Source organism: Chironomus tepperi, unplaced genomic scaffold, assembly GCF_022539635.2.
Source record: "Chironomus tepperi strain 1889 unplaced genomic scaffold, CSIRO-AGI_Ctep_v1 contig_346, whole genome shotgun sequence".
In the NCBI taxonomy this organism is placed as follows: Eukaryota; Metazoa; Arthropoda; class Insecta; order Diptera; family Chironomidae; genus Chironomus; species Chironomus tepperi.
In genome coordinates this window covers 1,014,534-1,039,159 of record NW_027226468.1, presented here as the reverse complement: position 1 = coordinate 1,039,159, position 24,626 = coordinate 1,014,534, and the positions used below count along the sequence as shown (strand labels likewise).

Sequence of the window (24,626 nt, the reverse complement as noted above, 5' to 3'; positions counted from 1 at the left end):
TATGCGTAAAGTGAAACTTCCAGAGATTAAACTACCAGAGTTTAATGGAGAATTCAGCAACTGGATTACGTTTAAAGATACTTACATCTCTTTAATACATTCAAATCCAATGTATTCTGATATAGATAAATTTCATTATTTGAAATCGGCAGTTACTATTCAGCCAGAATCTCAAAACATTTTGAATAACTATCAGTTTGCAGGAAGCAACTATGAATCTGCATGGGAAGCATTATGCAGAAGATATGACGACCGAAGACTTTTGTTAATGCAATATACAAATTCATTACTAACAATAAAAGGTCCAGCTGATGAGTCGCTTACAGAAGCAAGAAGAATCCTTGATACTTACATTAGTCATCGAGCAGCTTTCAATTTAATGAAAGTTTCAACTGAAGAATTATTAGACATGATTTTTGAACAGTTCATCAGAAGCCGTTTTGACAAGAAACTGATGAGAGAGTGGGATATTCATATTGACAGCAGTAATGAAAAACCTACTTGGGAATTATTCTGCAAATTTATGGATCAACGAATAAAATCGTTGACATATAGTTGTCGTGAAGGAAATTCATTTTACACAATGAATTCATCATCGAGCGAAAGTTTAGATCCACAATCAAGTAGTACAACATTGTTTGCAAACAATGATGTTAAAATTGAACATTGTATTCTGTGCTCTAATAACCATAGAATTTATCAATGCGAATTGTTTAAAAAGGAAAATACAGAAGAAAAACTCAAAATAGTGAAGAAGTACAAATTGTGTCACAATTGTTTGAGATCGGGACACAAGAAAGAAAACTGTAAAAGTACTTCAAGGTGCAAAATGTGTCTAGGAAAACATCATACAAGCATACATGTAAATTAGCACAATCAACTAAATCAAAACAACTTGACGAGAAGGCAGAGCTCTCTATGAGAAGCATTGAGAGTATGATTAGAAGCATCAGACATTTATCAATGAATTTCAAAAACTCATCTCATTTTGAAGTTATATCAAGTATTGGTAAGGAAGAACTTGTAAGCAAAACTAACAAGACAGAACAATTTTGTTATCGTTTTCATTGAAGTATTAACCTGAATTAACAACATTCAAGATATAAAAGAACAGAATCATTCTTTTAGTATTTTAGTATCATGCAGGATCATCAGAACAGAATCATTCTGAAATCATACACATCGCACAACAGTTTATCATCTTCATCTAGTATTAATAGAACAGAATTATTCTATTTATACACAAGTTCAGTTCTTAGTAAAACAGAATCATTTTGCTAGAACTAATGAATCACAAGAAATCTGTTACATCAATAAAGTTCAAACAATAGAACAGAATCATTCTATTATCAACTTTCAAGACATACATCAAAACAGAATTATTTTGATAGCATCAACATCGTTCCAGAATTCTATTGATTCATATACTAATGCTTTATTTCATCAAGTTGAGATGGCAGTGTGTTGAACGGCATTTCAACATTTTTGTCAATTCTAGTAAAGCTGGCAGAGTGTTGAATGAAATTCAACATTTTTTATCTTCATAAAATGTCATCTAAGAAACCTTTGATTTATCAAAGATTTTCACTTCAATCTCAAATCTTAAACTAATAACATCACATTATCTCAATATATTTAAAATAAAAATACAGTCCATTTTACAATTCATTCATTCTCATTTCTAACACACTTTTCATAAACAAAGTTTTGATCTTTTTGAATTTGGAGATTTTCATTTAACGGACTGAAGTTGCTTTAATACAAAAGCATGTGAATTAACTCTAAATTCACTTCTTCCTAGCATCTGTCACACACCAATAATCTTTCTAAAACTTATTTTCCCAGCATCCTCTTTCCTAATACCAAGAATCATAGATAAACTTCAATAAACAATAAACAGTTCACCCGATGCAGTCAACAGAAAAAAACAAAAATAGCTTTTATAATCATTGACTCTATTACGACATTATTGTCACATATAGATCCATAAAACTTAAAGTTAAACACAATTTTCATTACTCGACTATCTACGTTGTCTATAAACAGCAAATGCAACGATGTTATTAAATTGTTGTGTTTTAAAGTTATGATTTTCAATTTAAAACATAAATTTTCCTTCCCTGTCGTTCGTGTTTCAATTTTCTTTCCTCGTACCGTACGTATTTTACGATTTTCTCCATTCATACATATGTTGAATTATTGCTCTTGTTTTATGCATAAGAATAAAAAACAATAATTGTGGTTGTCTACGTGAAATGCGTTTTGATATAAGCGCATGCTGTGGCTTCCTTGATTTAGTATGTTTAAATTTTCATAAATTTGCTAATTTCTGTTCATTTTATGAATTTTTGCAATAAAAATATCAAAATTGCTGAAACCATATCAACTGTCATTTAATATTTGAATTGTATTTGCATCTACAATTAGTTGATTTTCCCCTTTCATAGATGTTTACCCTTTCATATAAACATTTAGCCTAGTTTTAAACTCTGAACAATAAACATCAAATTAAATCCGTTTTGGAAGTTCTTTAATTAAACTTATTGATAAATAAGCATTCAGTTATCAACTTTAACCATAAAAATCAGTAATTTGTCAAGAAAATGTGCTCAAAAAGACTAAAATTTGCAAAAAAAATTGTATTTTGAATTTTGTAAACAAAGAATTTCTTAATTCTGCACATAAAATCAATCTACAGATTAGATAGACACCGCTAGACAAAGATCAATGCATTTTTAAACAAAGATCCAGTCACAAAAACTTATCAAGCATATTGCAATCTCCAAACTTCCTGTTTTTTTACCAATTAATCCTCAAACCAAATTTTCAATCCAAAAACCATTCAATTAATTCACAATCTTCTGTCAATTGTCAATGTTTTAGCAGCAGCACACACCCACAAAAAAGTTGTATACATTGAAGAAGATAATGTCAAGTCTTATGGTATTCAAAATAGAACAGAAACAGAACCGACACGCTTAGAATATGAAAATGCTTCTCATTTCATTTTCTCTCTCTCTTTTTTCGTTTTACGTCATAAAAATTGAGGATTTAAGTTTCACCATTTTTGTTTTTTTTATTCTAAATATTTCAGTGCCCATTTGTATGCCACCTGATGGAACTGATTATACTGGAAAAGTTGCAACGGGTAAGTTTATTTTTTGAAGAATTTATAGTAACAAAGTTTCTCATTAAGAAAAAATAAATATTGCAGTTAGTGGATGGGGGCGTTTAAAGTACGGTGGAGGTGTTCCTAGTGTACTACAGGAAGTTCAAGTAAGTAGGATTGTACATGATAAAATGAGATAAAATAATATTTTTATTTTTTCTACGTTTAATATAAAGACGAAGAGAAATGAAAATAATTTTTATAGCCATGGCAAGATCATAAAGAGAAACAAAAAAAAGTGCAGTAAAACAGACATAAAGTCTCCCTTGGGTTTTCATCTAGGATAATGTAAATGTGTACATGCATTAAAAACTTTTAGTTTTTATATAAAACATAAAAGCCTTTTTTATAAAGCAAGAACAAAACGTGTTTGGGCTATTTTTGTTGGAAGCAATTTTTTTGTTCTTTTCTTCATGCTTTCTTTTTGTGTGAGTTTATGACGTCACAGTTTTGTGCTTCCTTCTTTTCTGTGTGGTACGTTTTTAATGGGCGAAGCAAACTTTTTTGAAAGAATTGTGGTTCTATTTATTTATGTCCTTAAAGTAATTTAGAAGCTTTTTATTGAGATTTGAGCTTTAATGGGTGTTTAGGGGAGTTAATTTCTTCGATAGTGGTTTAGTATTGGTATAGTTCTGTATGGTATAACTACAGGGACCTTGGGGCGATTTCTCCGTTGGGTGATACGGTCCAGTAATACGGACATACTGGACATATATCCTGGTATGACAAAGTGGAATACCTGGACCGAATCGACCTCAAAGGAACCTTTGGCCACCAATAGGTGGGTGTTAGTGGGGTTGATAACCAAACCACCATCCCTCCCTCAACACCTTCTGAGTGCACTCCTGACTACATCACTAGAACAATGTGGTGATACACCTGGTATGGCAATGTGGTGCATCTGATGCGTACCATACCAAACCCAGGGACATCATACCCTGCCTTTGATCATGTTATCATCAGTGTACCTTCACGTCTAATCAACAACATATCGACGTAACTGCTGTTCTCACTCTGCTATATGGTTATCCAAAACTCTTCATTAACAAGCTCTTTGATGAGTATCCGATAGATCCGTTAAACCGTACCCATACCATATCAGTTCCATGTTTTAATCATATTAACGTTTAATCATATTAAACTGAAAACTGCGCTAGAACCAAACTCCAACAAAACACACACATACCTCAAAACACATAACCCATCTTGTTATTCTATCCAGATAGAAGAAAAAGCTTTTTACGTCATTTTTTATCACATCTCTTGCTTCATTTTATATACAATATTTTCTCATTTGTTCTTTCCTATTTTTATATCCTTTTATAAAAAAGGTTCCCATAATTGAGAATACAGTATGCCAAGATATGTTTGAGCATGCAGGCCATAAGAAGAAAATTTTGCCATCATTTTTATGTGCGGGATATGCAAATGGACAAAAGGACAGTTGTGAAGTGAGTAAAACGTATTTTTTATAACGGTCTATTTTTTGGAATTTTCATTAATGTTAATTGCATTGCTAATTTATTCTTTTTTGTTCTCTATTTTCCACAGGGGTAACTTTGCATTTTATTCAATCCATTCTAAGCTTTCGCCAAAGCTTTTCTAATCATGGTAAAATCAAATTGCTTAACATAAAATTTCTTATTTTCTCCCCTACAGTGATTCAGGCGGTCCGCTCGTCATGTCACGACCTGATGGACGTTATCAACTCATCGGTACCGTGTCGCATGGTATTAAGTGTGCCGCACCATTCCTACCTGGTGTCTACATGAGAACAAACTTTTATAAACCATGGATTAAAAGCATAACGGGTTTAAAATAGATAAATAAGCATAGAATCTCATTAAGGAACGGGGTTTAAATTTCAATCACAATGTACAATCTTCAATTTCATTCACAATTTTTGTTTTATGGTTCGTCAAATGATATTGAATAAGTGAGTCTCTGTTAATGCAAAGAAGCTTATTTGCGTAGCAGAGCGATGAAAAAATCATATTTTAGCGTTAATGTATCACGATCAGGGATACTTACTTAACATTTATTATTTTTTTACTCTTTTCTTCATCATTCTTGTAAGAAAAGTCGAGCATTTCATAATTGAAATTAGAGATATAATTTATTGTTAAACCGTTATTTATATAATCCCCACTCGTAATCTATTAGAATAATCTCTCATGTTGAAGCACTTGATGCTGATGCAGCTTCTTTTCTATTTTTATTTTACATTCGGTATGAGCTGTGATTTTTGCAAAATGTTATTTACACAAATCCCTCTTTTTTTAATATTTATTTATTTATTTATTTATTTATTCAATAGCTTTTTCATGTATTATGAGAGGATGATTTAAGTTCTTATATAGCTTGAAAGATTATTTAGTATGACCGATATTCACACATATTTGCTCTTTTTTGATGCACAAGGATGCATTCATCAACTGATGAAATTGAAGATTATTTGGATATTTTCTAATAATCAAAATTGAATTGATAGATATATTTTCTAATAGTTCAAAATTTAATAAGCGAACCAAGGTTTGCTCATTAAGTCTATTTTTCCAAAAATTGAGCAAACACAGGTTCGATTCTCGAATCTAACAAATACAGATCAAGTGATTCGTGCTCCTGAAACGAACATCAGGCAATTTGATTCACTCATCTAAGCTTCTGTCTTATTCGTGCTGCATATTCTTGTAATATCGACAGTCCTCTGATGCATATTGCATTTATAAGGAGAGATGATCCAGTTTGTTGACAAGCTACTCATACGGAATCCTTCCTCTCGCATGAAACTGATAAGAAAGGCACATGGTGTATCAAAGACAATAAATTTTGCATCTGGTTGATAGTGAGTCTACCGAAAATAATAAAAATTGTATTCAATTCTGGTATTAATAGTTTAAAAGGGATGAATCCAAATTGGAGTTTAACTTTTATCTGTCCGCATTATTTGATCATAAAATAATCTGAAAGGCACATTTGAGAGCAGAATCGATGAGATAACCTCAATCCAGACTCACGTTAATCAAAAGTGCCCGATTTTTCACCTGTTGTATGCCAAGTGCTTTCCAGTATAAATTGACTAAATTTCAATTTCAGGAAGTTTTGAGAAGCACTATAATTGCAGTTCTATCGACATACTAAATTGCACTTCCCAGAACACACCCACACTCCACAATCTAAAATAGAACCAATTGTTGTTTTATTTAAATCTCATAAACTATTTTCAAAAAAATTCAAATTTTTTGTCAATGCATCCAATTGCACATTCATAAATGCATTTTATACAATTCAAATCTGAGCGACTATGTGTGATAAAAAACCATAACAAAAAAAATATTTCCTATGAGTATTGTATACAAATGTATCATATGAAAATATAGAGGAAAAAAAAGAAATATTGAATATTAGACAAATTTATCAATGTTGTTGTTATTTTCTTGTTATATTGAAATATGTATGAAGACAATTTTATTTATATATTGTTTTGTTGCTAGCATAGAGAACAATCATAAAGGAATGCTCAATTTTTATTTAAATAATAATAATAACATACATTGAAACTTTTTTATATCATGAATGAATGGTGCTGAGATATGCTGAATGTTTATATGAAAAGATACCAGTGGTATGGCAAGGAGGGGTGTAGTTAGAGGAAGGGAGGAGGATGTTGAGGGTCAACCCTGTGCTTTTTTGTACTTAATTCTTTAGATTTTTTTTGAGTTTTCGCGACAAAATTCCAAAACCAACCCTTGTTTCCTTAGTTTAACACCCTTTCCCTTATTTTACTTAGTTTAACACCCCTTCTCCATACATGAGGGCTTGACCCAGGACTCTGCACCTGATAGCATGAGTTTTGGCATTTGGGGTTGAGTAAGCTATATAATATCGTCTGTATAACTCGATATTGCTGCCACAATCACATCATTTCCCGTTATATAATACGTTTATAGTTGCATACCCTTCCGTCATCCCCTTACTACACTCTACTCTTTGCTATAAGATTGGTAACTTCAAACAGAAGTCAGCATGAATTCTTTTTATTTATAGATATGACTAGAATTACAAACAGGAAAGCTCGCCTTTGTGGAGCATTTCTACATTTTTTCAAATTCTTTTCTACTTTTGTATTATGTAAATATTCACAATATAATTTATTTTTCTCACATAGGAAAAATTCTTTCATCGTTATACATGAAAAATGAAATAATTTTTTTTTTTTGTTATATTTTAGAAGAAAAAAAGAGGAACGAATAGTAAAATTAATAATTGAAAATAATTTATTTATTTAATTAAATTAATTTATTTTTATGTCAAAAATTTATTTAGTTATTAAACAAATAAAAATTAAAAATTTTTGAAAAAAAAAACGTTTTTATTTAATTTTATATTCAAAATGTTGAAAATTGAGATTTTTTTAAAGATTTTTGCAAATTTTTAAAAATTTAAAATTTTAAAAATTTCAGTTTAAAAAAGTTTAAATTTTAAATATTTCAATTTTTTTTTAATTTTTTTAATTTTAAATTTTCAAAGATTTTTAAATTTTTCAAATTTTAAAATTTAAATAAATTCTACAATTTTTGATTTAAAATCAAAAATTTCATAATTTTAAATTTAAAAAAACCTTAAAAAATCTCAATTTCATCAACAATCTCTAACCCTATTTCACATCCGCATTTCATCATTTCTATGCCTTCCTTTCAATTTAAATTGTTTAGAATTTAATCAAAACTGAAATATGTTGAAGCTTAATGCGTAGGATAAATGATTGATATGATTGTATACACAAAGTATTTTGTATGGAAACAAACAGCAATTGAAATTAATTCATGGAAAATCTGTTTTGAATGATTTCGCAACAATTAATTAAAGCTGTTGAAAAGGAACTCTTTTCAATGAGTTAAAGGGAATTCCCTAATTGAAAGCAATATTCTGGAATTACCGAGTCAATGAAGCAATTTTAATCATGTTTTAGTTGCTATATGGAAATTTAGTATAACGAGGTTTGACTGGAGCCAGTGTTGTTACCAAGATGTCTATCAACTGTCTTATTTTTCAGCAATTTTTTGAATTTCCATGAGCTTTAGGTGTCTGAGACCGTTTTTGAGCGCATTTTCGAGTGAAGTCTCGGGAGTCGATTTTGAGGAAAACAGACCAGACTTTGAAAATTGTCCTTCAAGCTTCTGTAATGTCGTAAACATTGTGCATATCCTTGTCATTTCAACAGCACCCTTTATAATGATTAAAAGACCGGTTTCTGATGAGATTCGAACCCACGCACTCATATAACAATGTTACTAATATCCAGTTAGTTGCCTAACCACTCGGTCACAGAGCCCTTATTCTCGCATTGTCAAACTTGCCTCCATATGACTCAGATTCCTCAGATTCCACTCTGCCCATCTACCACACTTTCTGAATTGTAATTTCTAACGCTAACTCAAATTTTCCATTAGTTTTACATCACTTTTAATTCAAACTAAACATGGAAATTTCAGCAGAAACCACAATGACATCATCAGCTATGTGAAATTTTCCCAAATCATAAACCTCAGTTCGAAAAAGGATTGATTTTCAAGTAAATTTCAGTAAATGTTATACATAATTTTAATGTAATTCACACTGTAATGTGGGTTTGACATGAACTTTTTTTTTGATTTATGCCATCGGGAATTTCCACGAAAAATTAAATGGCAGTTAAACAGCTCCGTGCAGAAAAAAAAAGTTTTTTACACCTAATGAGGTAATGAGCTTTGTCGAGTTATTTGGATATAAAAGTTCATTCATGGATTTGTATGTTTAGTTGATTAAGTGCTGCTGCATGAGATTTCATGGTAATGGTTTTGATATTGAATGGAATTTGAGGGAATTCTAATGTTATGGTTCATGGAACCGACCGATTAAACAGTTAGATTGAAAGAACAGGCATTGAACGAAGCCATGGAGTTCGGAATTGTTCTTACAGGACCCTGGATGGTCTCATGGATGGATTATGGATACAGTGATCATAAAAACCTATTTTAAGTGAAGATTTAACTCCAAAAGTTTGAAATTGTGGCAATTTTTCAGAACTTCAATTGAAAATAATACATTTCAAATAATATAACCCGGAAATCACAATTGAAATTATAGACCTGCATCAGGTAGTCAAGTGGTATCAGAGGCTACGTAAACCCTGCATGACGCTGTCCCCACGCCGTATTTTTAGCCTTTTTTACGCTTTTTTCATGTGATGCATTTGGCACAATGCTCTATTCGAAAGTCACATAGAGTTCGGAGTCTATTTGAACTCCTTTTCGTCTCCTACACCCACTAAGTGTCACTCATTCTTGTAAGATCCAGGATAAAGTCATTTCCATTTCAAAATGCAATCATAACCAAATTAAATCCTATAAGAATTTTCAAAAATTTCATTTTTTCTAACAATATTTCCTCCATGCCCACACGCGCTGAGTGTTTTATGGCTCATCGGATCTCTTTCAACATCTGCAGGATATTAAAATATTTTTTATTTTATTTTCAAAGTAATTTTAATATCCAAAAGAGGATTTCGTCTATTTGCAGAAAAGATGAATTACAACCCCAAAGCTCCACAACATTTTCTATAAATAAAAAAACTTTTTTTTTTATTTTTCCTCTCTCAAATTTCACATCGCACATAAACATCATCACTGAATGTCATGGAGCATAAAGATTTAAATATTGTAAATGAAAATCTCTCGACTTTTTTATTTTTTATTTGCATAAAATCTTTTTTTATGCTTTTTTTGCAGCTTTGGTGTTTGCTTTTAAGTTTTCTTATTTTTTTTATTTCTCTCCTAATTTTGTATGCCTTTTCTGTGACTTGAAAGAACAGCATTTATTGGCATTTATTCGCGCAAGAAAGTTTAAAATGCTTGAGATAATTTATCTGCTTTATTAAATCAAATTTTTGATGAATTTTTTGGATAAATATTTTGTTAAACTTTTTTTGGTGCTAGACTTTGATGGAATTTAAAAAGTTTGAAATGCATTGGGAAATTCTGAGAATTTTTTTAATCTTTGTCTTGGACTTTCTAGACAAGTCAGCTTTTCTTGATCGTATTTACGGTTTTATTTTTTTGAATAAAGCCGGTCAATGCTCCGACCTGAAATATTTATTAGGTTAAGTAATCTTTTTTGAGTAGGAGGTAATCTTTTTTGTGTCACGGCACACCTCAACACTAATAAAATTTGAAAATTTAAATTAAATTTAAAGATTTAAAAATTAAATTTGAAATTTGAATTTTTTTAAATCTGTCTACACTTGAAAATTTAAATTTTCGAAATTTCAAAATTTGGTTTTAAAAATTTTGAATCTTGATTTTTAAATTTATATCATAAAAATTGAAAATTTGTCACTTTACTTCTTATGGTTCCGTGGCTTAGAGGATTCGATTCTCGCTCCAAAGAATTTCTTAGATTTTTGTGACAATTCAAACATTAAAAAGTCTAAACAATTAAGAATTTCTGAAAAAACTAGAAAATTTAAAAATTTTAAAAGTTTTAAAAAATTTAAGTACAAAGTTTAAAAGTTTTTAAACTTCAAATTTTTCATTATTCCTTCAAAAAAATATTTTTTGGGTTCTTAAAAATCATTAAATTGAGACTTTTGACGACCCATCTTTATACAGCGACACACAGTTTACGCACTGTTTTAATTTCTGAACATCCAAAATTTACTTTTGTTTAAGTTTTTCAACAAGCTTTGCGTGGACGTAGCCACAAGGTTACACAAGATCAAGACCACTAATTAACATTGAATTTTTTATGAATTTGAAACAAATTTCTGAAGAAAAGCTTCAAAATTCCTTTGAAACGAGGAAACTTTCCGCAGGCTAAACTCCCTTGCTGAATCCTAAATTCAATTGTGACGCCAAGTTGTCTTCACTTCCATCAAATTAATTATTCTAAAATAAAAAAAAAACTCGCAAAAAACTTTTTCAAAATCTCATTCATTCTCTAGTCTCATTACACAGCCTAATTATTATTCATACCTAATAAAAGCTCCTAAAAAAATTTACATAAAAACAGTTCATACAAAGATAGTTACGACCCATTATGAATCTATTAGAAACGTGCAACACGTAGTACAAAAAAAAACTTCAACTTTTTCGTACTTTTTTTCATACAGCAAAGAAGAAAAATAAACTTTTTTACATGATTTTCCATGCTTTTCGCTTTCCCAAAGTCAATTTGTGTCTGATTACAAATTTGAAAAAGGCACAAAAAGTAAAAATTCCTTAAAAATTTTCTTTTTGTTAATTTTCATTTATTTGTTATCATAAATTGGTCATCAGACATTATTAAAGGGACACAAAAGGGTTCCCATTCCGATATCAGCATAAAAAAAGGAAAAAAAGCTTTCGTAACTTGTTGTTGTTGTAGAAATTAAATTTTATGAATAAATCGCGAACATGCGCACACAAAATGTTCTCAATTTTCTCGATTCTCGAATGTCTTGCTCGTATCTGTCGAAAATATCCGCAGTACACATCGTACTTTCGATCGAAAAGCTCCTAAAAAACAATCTGTGAGCAGCGCGAATAAGCAAAAGGAAATTTTTTTGAGGAAAATTTATATAAAAAAATATTTAGTTTTTTTCCTTAATGAAAGTTAACTTTTTCCCTAATTTTTTTGTTTCGTGAACGTGTATCCAAAAAAAGGAACTGAATTAATTCCTCATATATGTGAAAAGAAATAAAGTTTTAATCCAAAAAAGAGAAAAATAAAAATATAAAAAAAGCTCAATTCACAAAAATTATTTTCAAAATTTCTTGTGTGAATCATATTAAAAAGGCACAAAATAAAAAGTGAGAGCGGATAAAAAAAAAAGGAAGTAAAGTTTTGTATTTTCTTTCTCATACATTGACTGTGTGAAGCGTCGTTGAACGGAATAAGAATAAGGTATTTTATGTATGTATTTTTTTATATATATTCTGGCGTTTACTAAAAATAGAATATTGTATTCGGTGTGGGGAGCAGGGGGAGGGGATGAAGAAAAATTATCATCGGTTATGAATATACAGAAAAGTTTTTAATGATTCTTAAGCTGTTTTTTCTTTTTTGGTTATATCGAATCAATTTATGTTGGGAAATTTACATAAATTTATCGTGTATTTTACGTTTTGTTGAACATTTTTCCTGTATTTAAGTTTTGTAATACTTTAGAATACTTAAGAATAGGCTCATATTTGAGTTTTTTTTTTAAATTGAACAATTATTTCTGAATTTCATTCAAAATTTAATGACTAAACAAAACCTTAATTGTCTTTTTCATGGAAAAACTTTTCTCAAAAGACTTTTAAATTCTTAGTTTCAAAAATGCTTTTTAAAACTTAATTTTTTCAAAAATTTTAAGAATTTTCCATTTAAAACAGAGTTAATAGAACTCCAATGTAGCATTCTGAGCTCCTAAAGTCTTGATAATCAGTTTAAAAGGATAAAAAATTATTTTTTAAATTTTTTGCATTCAAGTTAAGATTTTGTCATTTTAATATTACACAAATGTTAATGTCTCACTCGCTTAGTAGATAGAGTACTAGGCAATTAAATAAGTGGTCTTGGGTTCGAATCTCGCTCTTAGTTAGTCTTTCTCTATTCTAATTTTGTAAACGTATTTATTATTTTTTGGTAACATTTCAAAAAAAAATTTCAAAAATTTTAAATAAATTAAAAATTTTAGAAATATTTTAAAGAAGGTTTTTAAGCATGATTCGTAGAAAAACATTTTATAATTTTTCATACATATTTAATAAAAATTGTGGAATTTTTTCATTAGTTCACCAAAAAATTGGCTGTTATTAATGACTTATAACTTTTAATTTAAATTGAACAATTTTATTCAAATAAGCGAGGGTGTTGAAACCCCCTTCCTTGAAGTATTCCTTCTTCTAAAATTTTGCTTAAACATAAAACTCCATACAAAATTCGAGTCAACTTCGAAATCTGATTTCACCTCATTTTAAACAAATTTTTCGTCTATTAAATTTTAGTTTTCATTTAAATTCTTAATAGCTTAGCAAATTTCTTGAGTTCAAAGACTTTTCATTCAAAACAAGGACAACTTCATATTTTGCCTTCGGGAAAACTTGACAATGTCCTACTTACATAAGTTACTTCTGACTTTCTACGCGTAGAACTTTGAATGGAAGTGGAAATGAAGAGTTTTATTGCTTTTATCATTAAATCTGGTCTGAGCTTTACTAGAAATTCAACTAAAATTATTTTTGAGCATTTATTAATTGGTTCACAATCAACAAAATAGAAGTTGCTGAAATTTGAGAGTTCGTAGCTGACTCCTATTTATTAAATTGCTGTATTGGTCAATTTCATATTATTTAATCGATTCTTTAACTAATTTGAAAAAGCATCTAAATACGAAAATTCGAGTTAACCCGAAGACCAATTATTAAAAATATTATTCATTATTTCCTTATTTTCTATTCAAATTTCTCTTATTTTCAACTTTTCCCACATCACAATTTCCTCCATCAACCGCAACCCATCAATGTTGAAAATTTTTCAAATTTAATTTCCTATTGCTCTTTATACAATAATCATAAATTGCAACTACAATTTCACATTCAATTCACAGCTCAGCATTCGTGAGCATTTATTCAAACAATTGCTGATGTTGTTGACCATAGAAACACTATTGAAGGCATTTTCTGTTGAATTATAAATGAGCATTAATTTATTTGCACAAACATAAATGGAAATGGGACGAACATTTTCTGCTAGTTTTAAATTATTCGTAATATTACTGTTTGCTTGGACAGACTCAATGTAGAACAAACTTTTTATTAATTATGGATGATGATTTCTGTCTGTTTAATTTATCAATGATTAATTGTAAGTGGTAAGGATGTTGAGGAAATTAATTTTTATTTATGAATGGAATTGTTTTGGGATTTTTTGATGAAAAATTCTTGGAAAATTGAAGAATTTTGTTCAAAAATGGATGTCGACCCAAAATCCTTAGCCCACAAACTTCTCGTATGGTAACTTTTCTGGATTTAATAAAGCACATAAATTTGGTCAGTAAATCACACTTGACTGGATAAAAATAGGTTATAACTAGTTGATGACAAGTTTATGTCCAGTTAATGACTAGTTCTAACGTATTTTTGTAAATTCGGGACATATTTGGCATAAGGAGTAGTTCGAATCCCACAATAATCTGTGAGTCTGAGCTTGAGGTAGAGGTCCATATGGATGTCCATACGCCACCACGTAACCACGCCACGATGAAAAGCCAGCCGTAACAGTATCCTGACGAACATAATCTTGTGCTCAATCCGTGAAATGGTCATTAGCCAAATAGCACCAAACATAGCCGCCTCAGTGTCATTAGAGCATTTTTACTTCTTATGGTTAAACGGGAGACGTATTGATGCTCGGATAACCTTGTAACATGCAACTGAAGCACAGCTCTAAAGCACATCTACATATCTATCTTAAAGCATGAACTCTTAAAGTTCATTTTCTTTTATATATAAGAATATTTTAAGAATTAATGCTAAAGGAGTCACAGAGGAAGCATTTTCCATGAAACAATTCAATTACTTGTTGCTCTAATCGACCATAAATAACATAAATTTAGAAACACCTAAGCATTTGCTTAACATTTTATCAAATTTCTAAGAAATACTTTAAAAATAGATCATTTTTTGGTAAAGACTGAAATAGTCTTTTGGATCAAATTAACAAGATGTCTTTAGCAAGTCATATTGAAGTAATGGAACCCAAATAAATTTCCATTTCCGTACATCTATGAACGAACGTTTTGAGTAAACATTATTAAAAAGCTATAACAGAATTCTCATGAAAGCACATCCTCAATAAATAATAAGCTTTTCTGGGGATTTCTCAAAATAGAAAAAAAGTATTCAAAGTATCGCATTTTTTTGTATAATATAACTAAGGCATGATGAAAGCTTCTTAATTTATTATTATTATAAGTATATTTTGCCTCCTAATAAAAGGTCAATAAATCAGATATGATGGAAAAATATGATTTTTCATTACTTTTCGGAGATGCAGAGAGAGGAAGAGGAGGAAAAATAAGTAAATATTGGGATTACTTAGTTCATCAAATATGGATTTATGTTTTCTAATAATATTTAAAGAGATTCAATGTTTTCAGGCAAGATTTGATATGAGATTCCCGGTTAGTATCGATTTGGAATGGTTTTTGCTTATTTTAGTACAGAAATTTGAAATTTGAGCATTTTTGGATTCTTTTTTTTAGAACATTGAAATTTTCCTAAATTTAAGTACTTTCTGGTTGTTTTGAAAGCTATTCCCATCGTAATATCATAGATTTGAACTCTAAACTTGCAGAAGATCAGTTAAATAACAAGCAAATATGCACGAAAATACTTAAATTTGCAAAAAACTAATTTAGAATTTTCCAGAATTTTGTAAACAATATTTTGAACTTAATTCAATGCTTTTTTAATGAACAAAATCTCTCTCGATAGTATTTAGATGAGATTATAATGGAAGTATTTGTTTCATGTTCAATGAGTTTCGGAAAGTAAATAAATATGGAAATTATTATTAATATTCATAATGCTGTAGGTATGGAAATGAAGAAGAGGAAATTTAGAAATAATTTAAAGTTGTTTAGAAATTTAATTCAAGTTTAATTAGAATTGTTTGAAAAATTTCTTTAAAAATTATGACTCGTTACAATTGGGTCAGACACAATTGAAATTAACAATTGGAATTTTTCAATAAATTTTGCAAATTTTAGAATTTTTAGAATTTTCAATGATTTTTTAATAAAAACTCAAAAAATCGTAATTATTGTGAATTTTGAATTGTAAAAAATTTCTAAAATTGTAAAAAATCACACAGATTTTAACATCAGACAGATTTTGGATCAATTAACTGAGTTGTGCATTTTGTGTATTTTGTACAATTTTCTAGAATTTTTCGATAAATTTGAAGCATGATTAAATCTTTGAAACTGTCTTAAAATTTTAAAATTGTCTTAAATCATCAAAAAAATCTTCAATTTTATTTGAAAATCAAACTTTCATCCTTCAATCAAGCTTTTTTTTACAAAACTTTTAAAAGGCACTTTAAACAATTTCTTAATTAATTATCAGCACAAATTTTCCTCAGAAAAAAGCAACAAAAACAACTTTTTTTATAAAAACTTTTTTTCAATAAATTCTCCGATTTTCCACTCAATTTCATGCTACAGCTTACAGTACTAACAATGAAGTAATAACAATATAAAATTACGAAACAATAAGCAGCGATTGTTTAATCAATTCAGCCTCAGAGTTTACTTTTTCACATTCCACAGTCCCTTTTTATTCTTTACAAAAATATATTTAATAAAGCACTGAGTGTTAAGTTCCTTTTTTTTGGAAAAGAAGAAGAAGTAACAATTTTTTGTGTTCATAAAAATCATGAATAAGTGAAAAGGTAAACTTAGTCGAATATTTTGATAAGTGAAAAATTTTCCAGATGAGGTTCATAAATATGATGGATCAAAGTTAAAAGTTTTTTCGATTCCTAAAAGGATTTTAAGGCTGAAAAATATTTATTTAGGAAGTTTTGTGTTGAAAATGCTTTAAATTTGGAGAAAATTTCAAATGTTTTTGTTCAAAATTGAATTTAATTAAAGTTTAAATTTGAACATTTTTGGACTCATTTATCACATTTTACAGCCATTTATCACCAGCAAGACGCAATTTAATCGAAACCTTAATAATTCATTCATCAATGAATATTTTTATTCTAAAATAAACTTTTTTGTTTTATTTTCATGCTCGAGGCAAAAAATACAAACAAAACAAGAATAATGTCGTAGCGTTTAAATAAATTATTCAAAAGTTTCATGCAACACCCATAAAAATTTATTATCAAGAATAAACCATTCTATCGTATTGACAACAATTGTTCTAGTTTGAAAATGCTAAAAGGCAAAAGTTTGCGTCATCAATTCTGATGACATGGCTATTTTCATGATGTTTGTCGGAAGCAGGGATGTGATGGCAACTTTTTATGTTCTTTGGATTTTAAGCTTTTGTCTAATCAGAACTTGAAGTCAACTCAGATTTTGTATGGTAAAGTTGACCTAAGTCGAATTTGACTCAACTCGAATCGACTCAAGTCGAAGTTCACTAAAGTCGACTCGACTCCAAACAAAATCTGAGTCAACGTTTAACTCTTGTCTAATAACACAGAAGATTTAACAATTTTCCGGATTTTAGTACAAAATTTGGAAATTGAATCTTAAAATTCCTTGTTTTAGTGCATCAAATAAGTTACAAAATCATAGAAAATTGGAAATTTAACTACGTTTTATACATTTTTTAAGCTCAAATCACATTAAATACATGTGATTAAGGTATAAAATAACAATAGATTGATAATATGATGAGCAGTTATGTCCAAAAAGGCTAAATTTTGATAAAACAGAAAATTTTCAAATTGTAAACAAAGATTTTAACTTTTGAACATTAAACTTTTTCAGAGCATTTAAAATATTTTGAGCACATTTTCCTGAAAGAACATGCCGCAATTGTTCAAAATTCAGCCTTTCTGAACATTTTCTGTCAATGAACCTGCAATTTTAGACCAACCCCTACCAAATTTCTCCAACTTTTTCTTTGTAAAACATTCAAATTTTATTTACTCAAAAGCTCCTTATTCCACAATTTTTCAAAGCTTTTTCATTTACTCAAAAAAAACCATTTGACAGCTCCCAAAAAATATTAATTAAGAAAAATTATAGAGCAGAAAAATTTGTTTAGCGCCCCAAGAATGATTAATTATTTCGGATCTTTAATTAAACATTAAAAATATCAATTAATTTCCGTGAATAAACGAATGTTTATCGTTCTTGTTTTTTGTGGATCAAAACCTTGGAAACTTAATTTAATCAACAATTTATTAAAAATAAACAAATATAGTTGTCAAAAATAAGTGACGTACACGATTAATGGACATCAGTAATGGGTACGTCATGTACTTTATGGAAGAAGAGTAATGCTGTTTCGTGCTGGTCGACAACTTCATTGAAACTGATTCGAATGTAAAAATAAAAATTTACAAGTAGAAAGCTTTCATCGTGGACAAAATTGTGAATTTAGTGAAAGTGCTGAACAGTCATTAATAATTTAAAGACAAAGCTTTATGGCCCATCACGATTTCAACGTGAAATTAAATTTAAATTTTTGGAATTTAATCAAAAAATCATTTTTTTTTTATAAACCATTCCAGCATGCCATAAAACTTGAGTCTTTTTACTTTGTCATTGCGTCTTCAAGATGATAAAAAATGGAAATTGCTTTATAATCTATTAAATCTTTATTCAAGGTTTATTGATAAAAAAAAATTCTTCTTCTTTATGTTCGACGTGTAAAATTTTTTGTAATTTGATTTTAAGACTCTCAAACGAGATTATTATGCTGGGTTCTTGGAAAATTAGATTTAATAAAAATGCCTCGAATGAATTTTTTTGCTTCAATTTTCTTTTTGAAAAAAGCCGACTTTTTGTGTTCGCGTTAAAAGGCTTAATTTGCTTTATAATGCTTAAGTTGTCAGTAACTTAAGGCAAACATTTGAAAATAATCCATTCCAAAAATGTGAAAATTGAGAATTTTGCATTAAAAAACGTTTTAAAATTTAAAGTTTTTATGAATTTTTTAAATCAAAATTCAAATCTTTTAAACTGTTTTAATTTTAAAACAGAGTGTGGCTGTCTCAAATTTGAATTCTCGACATTTGATTGTCGAAGAAATCAAACATTTAGAACTCAAATTATTTTGAAATAAAAATTTACGTTACGAATAAAACTATAAACAACGGTCAAAAAAAATTTGAATTTTAGCGACTAGTCATTGACTTTATCCAAGCACTATGAGACTGCAGCATGTGTAAAAAGTACTTAAATCAGCAATTTTCTACTATTTTTAATGCACTAAAATTATGAACTTTTTGAATTCCTAATTTAAATTTTTGAATAGATTTAGCAAAGACTAGATATACCATGATACAACTGAGCATACCTTTTTAACTTTATTTCTCCGTATTTCCATCGCATTTGCCAAATAATCCTCTATTCCTTAAAATAAGCACTAACTTCAGAAACGCAAAAAGTACGGGAAAGTTAATTAAATTTTTCGGGATTATTAAACTTTTTGATCCTTCCTTGATCCTTAACACAGCAAGGAATACAAGAAAGAAAATTTAAATAAAAAATTCACTTTTATAAGCTACTAAATTAAGATCAAAAGGTACAAAAATCAACTTTTTTAAATTTCTCTCAATAACGTCATATCCACCCACATCCAATAAAACCGCAAAATAGACATCACAAATTAATATATTTAAATAGATGTAAAATAAAAAAAGTTCTCGTTAACACAAAATATACACAGCAGAGCTTTTATAAGCATCATAAAATAATCCGATATCCAACAAACTATAAATCAGCTATTCTGAAGTTTTTTTTTTTCCTATCAAATTACCCCCATTGTTAATTATTTCCTGTAATAGCTCATAATGCAATAAAGAAACTAAAATAATAAAGTTTTTTTTTCTGCAAATTCATTAAATTTCTTCTTTTTATATTAATGCTCTAATTACCCTCCCCAAACTCTGACGTCACAGTCACGACAACGAATATACGTTTTCGGTCGTTAAGACCTTGAGGATATTTTTATGCAATACATATTCACATATACATATACACAGTACAGAATGATATCACGCAGTAAGGAATAAAAACAGTCAACAGACCGCCGGATTAAAGTACTTTGCATTAATGCATTAAAAAAAGAAATCTTCTTATAGATTATCTTATTTACTCTTGTTTTGTTTACCTTTTGTCAACCAAAAGAGGATTATGGAAAAGTTGAAGAAGGAAAAATGGATTTTAATGAAAGGAATTTCATGCTTGTGCAGCATTACATTGATATAATACCTTCCCTTCGTCACCCACAGTGTCTTTTTACTTCTTGTTCGATGTTGTGAGCTTTGAGCTTCAGTTTTCTGGTACACTTACCCGAACTAGTTTCGAATTGTGAAGGTTTTTCTTATTTTAGAACATATTTAGTACAGAAATTTTGGCAAAAAAGGATTTTTTACAATTTTAGTACACAAATTTGAAATCAGATATTTTTAGATTCCTTACTTTAGTACTATTTTAGTACAGTAATTTGAAATTTGAGCATTTCGAATTCCTTATTTTAGTACAGAAATTTGAAAAGTAACTTTATATTCATTTTTTAGTACAATTTTAGTACAGAAATTTGGAAAAGGAAATTTTAAATTCTTAATTTTAGTACATTGAGATATTCATAAATTGGTAATTTAAGAGCTTTCTGCTTGTTTTGCAAGTTATCACCATCTTAATAATGCTACTTCGAACTCTAAACTTATTGAAGATCAGTCAATTGAAAAGCAAATATTTCGCATGATTAAAATACTTTTCAAAAGTAAAAATTTTTTTAATTTACTCATTTTGCAATTTTACAAATAGTAAAAACCCAAATTTGACACCAAAAATTAATTTAGAATTTTGCAAGAATTTTGTAAACAAAGTCCGAAAAATCCAAATTTTGAGATTTTTTAACGGACAAAATTCCTTTCGACATCAATTTCCAAATACCTTAACCCTCATGCCATAATGGAACAGTAGATATCTTTGGATGTACATTTAAAATATATTAGATAATCCTACTGCAAAAAATTTAATTTTCAAACTTTATTTTAATGATGTTTTGTTGTTTTTACTCAAGTTTTATTTTAGATTTATGAGATCAACCTTTCAATATATTTTTCTTTATTCATGAGAGTTTATTATGTTTTGAACTTTTTGTGAAAATATTTTTAGGAAGTTTTATTTGTTATTGTTTTGCTTCTTAACAAGCCTGTTGCATGAGTTATAACTTTAGTTTAACAAACACGCAGACAGAGAAGGGAAATGGCAGAAAGCTTTTTCAAAAGAATTTTAAATGACCTGTTTAAGGACATAATGTTATTACTGTATAATATGTAGTTAGTGTATACTTGTAGAATTTACATGCTGATTATATTGTTTACATATTAATTAAAAAATTGTCATGCGATTTGAATATGGTTTGGTTGTCAGGTGGTTAGAGTGCCGTGATAGTAACGAAAAGGTCTCGGGTTCGATTCTTGTTTCCAGCAATATTTAAAGAATTTTTAAATTATATACCAGTTAAGATTTTGGTCAAATTTTCCTTTATCGACGCTCTAATTTTGGATCTAAATACCCATTTTTAACTCTGGTTTTTGAGGTGGAAAATGAAAATTTGGGGTTAATAGGGTGGGAAAACAACTTTGAGGAGGAAAAACGTCTCGGAGGGTTCAAGGTTAGAAAAACATTTAGTACTTAATTTTTGAAATTTTTGTATGAAATTACATACTTCACAAGAAAGAAAATTTTTTATGAAATTACATACTTCACAAGAACGGAAATTTTGTACGAAATTACATACTTCACAAGAACAACAGTTTTGTATGAAATTATATACTTCACAAGAATAAAAATTTTGCATGAAATTATTCACAAGAACAAAATTTTTGGAAATTTTTTAAAAAGTTTAAAAATTTGTTTTTAAGTCAAATTTTTATTTTTTGCGTAACGTAATAAGTGAACAGTACCCTAACCTAATTCATACTTAACTCTTAAGCTTCGCCAACTTCAAATACTATTTTCTAATGTTTCAATTAACTTTTAATTTCCTCAAACTTAATCTTCAAAAAATAATTCTTCATTTCTCACTTCAGTAACTAAGGATATTTCAACAATAAAGAAGACATACTAAAAAACTTTCAATTAATAAACCTTTCAACAGAAAACTTCAATTAAATTTTCTAATAACAATCTTTTCAAAAGAATTATTTAATGACTTTTAAGATAAAAGTTAATTTCAAATGAGCATTTTTCCATGATAATCCTAGATAATTAATGAAATTCGCAGAGGTTTTTCATTTCAATCGAGACTGTAATTACTTCTAAAAGAAGGAAGAAGCAAAATACGAAACCAGAAACTGCAAAAAAAATGTTCATTAAAAGCTCTCGTAATAACAGAATTGAAAATTTTATGAACATTATCCTCATCTTCAGTTCTATCCTAAATAATGACCGAAGGAGTTAAAAACAGAACAAGAAGTAAAAAAACTTGCTATGAACATAAAGTATCATAAGTATATCTATGAAGCTTTTATGAAGACATAAGAAAGCTATATAAGTAATATGAAGTGGGAAGCAGCATACAAAATTGGATTCTTTATAATAAAAATAAATTTAAAATGTCTTTGGGGAGAATTTCGTCAGATTTTTTAATGTTAGAATGGAGACTCATTTATATTCTGGAAGTTTGTTACGTGAATTCTTCTTTTTGGAAGCTTTTAAGTTTTTGTCATTTTTAAATTATTTTAATGCAATCTTAACAATAAAGAAGAGTTTTAGTTTGTTGAATGAGATTTCAAAAAAGCTCAAAATTTGAAAATTGAAATCTTTGTTTACAATTTTGAAAATGTTTAATTTTTCATAATTTAGCCTTCTTGGGCTGAATGCCTGGTCAAATTATTGATCTTTTGTTAGTAAACAACTTAAAGTTAAGCACTCAACATGATTTTAGCTTGTAAAATGTCGAAAAAGTCCTTAAATTTGCGATTTTTTAAAAGTTTGTAGTTCATTTATTGTACTAAAAGTCTTCAAATTCAAATTTTGTACTAAAAAACCGTTACAAATTAAGAATAATTGTGAAAAAATAAATTAAAATTTATAACGCTCTTTTCAAATTCAAAAACTAACGGGTTTTATTTTTTGAAACTTAAAATATCAAAATAATTCAACTTCTTCATGATCATCTCTAGTTCCATTGACATCCAATAACAATCCAATTAAAATAAACTTCTCATATCCTACCTTTCTATAAATACAATCATCAAAAGCTCCCCACTAGCTTCATACAACAAAAAAATCTAATAAAGTTTTTACAACACCACACAACCCATTTTCGTAACAAGATTCAGCACCCATGTAGAGTAATATATTCTTATTTTACATACTTGCACATAAATAATGTTTTAATTTACATATTTTTCCATTTTAAGATTTTAGAAAATTTCCTCCCTTTTTGCAGATTCTGATCTTCATTTTCCTTTCCTTTTATTCAAACTTTTCTTTTGATAAAATGAAAAATGAGAAAATTCTATTAAATTTACGGTATTTTAACTTCTTTTATTTGCATTATAATCATCAAACATTCATATTCATCTCCTAAAAAAAAAAGTCTCTTATTTTAATTCATTAATTTTAATCTTGTGAATGATATTCAGTATGCCTCTCATAATCCTCATTCATGCGCACATTCAAAGGGGAGAATGAGAAGAAAAAAACAAGAATTTATCTAATGAAATGAATTTTTATCAGTGTGAATCGCATTTCATTTAATGAGTTTTTTTTTTGTACGAGCTTTGCGAAAAAGCATCAAAAGCTTTTGAATATTCATCAGTCTGATGTGTCGATAGATTGTGGTGAGGAATATTTTATTTATGAATTATTGAAATTTTATTCAATTCAATTTAGAATTGATGATATCAATTGTGATGGGAATGATTGTTGTTATGCCATTCGATTTAGATGAATGATGAGCATTAGCAGGGGTGTTAAACTATGAAGGTTTTAGAATTTTTGCTTCTAAAAGTTGAAGAAAAAACCATTTTAAATTGAAATTTTAAAGCTATTTTGGTTAAAATTCAATGATTACTAATTACTTCAACTCGTACCGGTTTTCCTTATTTTAGTACAAATTTTAAAATTGAATCTAAATTTCCTCATTTTAGTACATTAAATAAGCTTTAAAATTTTGGAAAATTGCCAATTTTAATACTTTCTGGACATTTTACAAGCTCATAACATGTTGAATACATAATTTTGAGTTGCTTACTAACAAAAGATCGATAGTATGTCAAGCAATTATGTCCAGAAAGACTACATTTTGAAAAATATTGAAATTTTGAATTGTAAAGATAGATTTGAATTTTTGAGCTTTTTTGAAAGCGCTTTTAACAGACAAAATTTCTATTTAGACCATTTAATAATTCAAATTTTCATATTTGTCTATCATCCCTGTCCACATCTAATTCCCTCGCATGATACTAAATTCCACACGCATTTTGCGGTGAATTTATTGATTTCATAATTTTTCACGCTTTAACGCACGTTCTCAACACGTGTTCTCATGACTTCATATAAACTTTTTACTTATGTATTCGACAACACAAAAAAATAAATAATGTTTTTATCGATTGTACCGTGAATAAATGCACGACCTTATACACACTTGATGTAATCCCCAAAACGAAGGCATTGAACTAAAAATGTCAATTTTTGTTTTATTGATCGACAGAACATGCTGAATGAATAAAATTCTTT

General features: G+C 28.6%; 2 protein-coding genes across 4 annotated transcripts in view; both read left to right on the top strand.

The window, feature by feature from the left end:
* Positions 1–4,804, top strand: part of flz (transmembrane serine protease filzig) — a 44,263-nt gene extending 39,459 nt beyond the window's left edge. Inside the window, exons 7-10 of the mRNA XM_070644767.1 lie at positions 3,095–3,148; positions 3,215–3,276; positions 4,501–4,620; positions 4,721–4,804. Coding sequence (XP_070500868.1) covers positions 3,095–3,148; positions 3,215–3,276; positions 4,501–4,620; positions 4,721–4,726 — 242 coding nt within the window. The 3' untranslated portion in view covers positions 4,727–4,804. The remainder of the gene's footprint in view (positions 1–3,094; positions 3,149–3,214; positions 3,277–4,500; positions 4,621–4,720) is intronic.
* Positions 4,805–11,699: 6,895 nt separating this feature from the next.
* The window catches only part of spab (space blanket), a 39,292-nt gene continuing 26,365 nt past the window's right edge, over positions 11,700–24,626 (top strand). For 2 of the 3 annotated variants that reach the window (XM_070644866.1, XM_070644863.1), the window contains exon 1: positions 11,700–12,100. The gene's annotated coding sequence lies outside the window, so the exon portion shown is untranslated. The remainder of the gene's footprint in view (positions 12,101–24,626) is intronic. The other variant, XM_070644864.1, reaches the window with a different exon arrangement.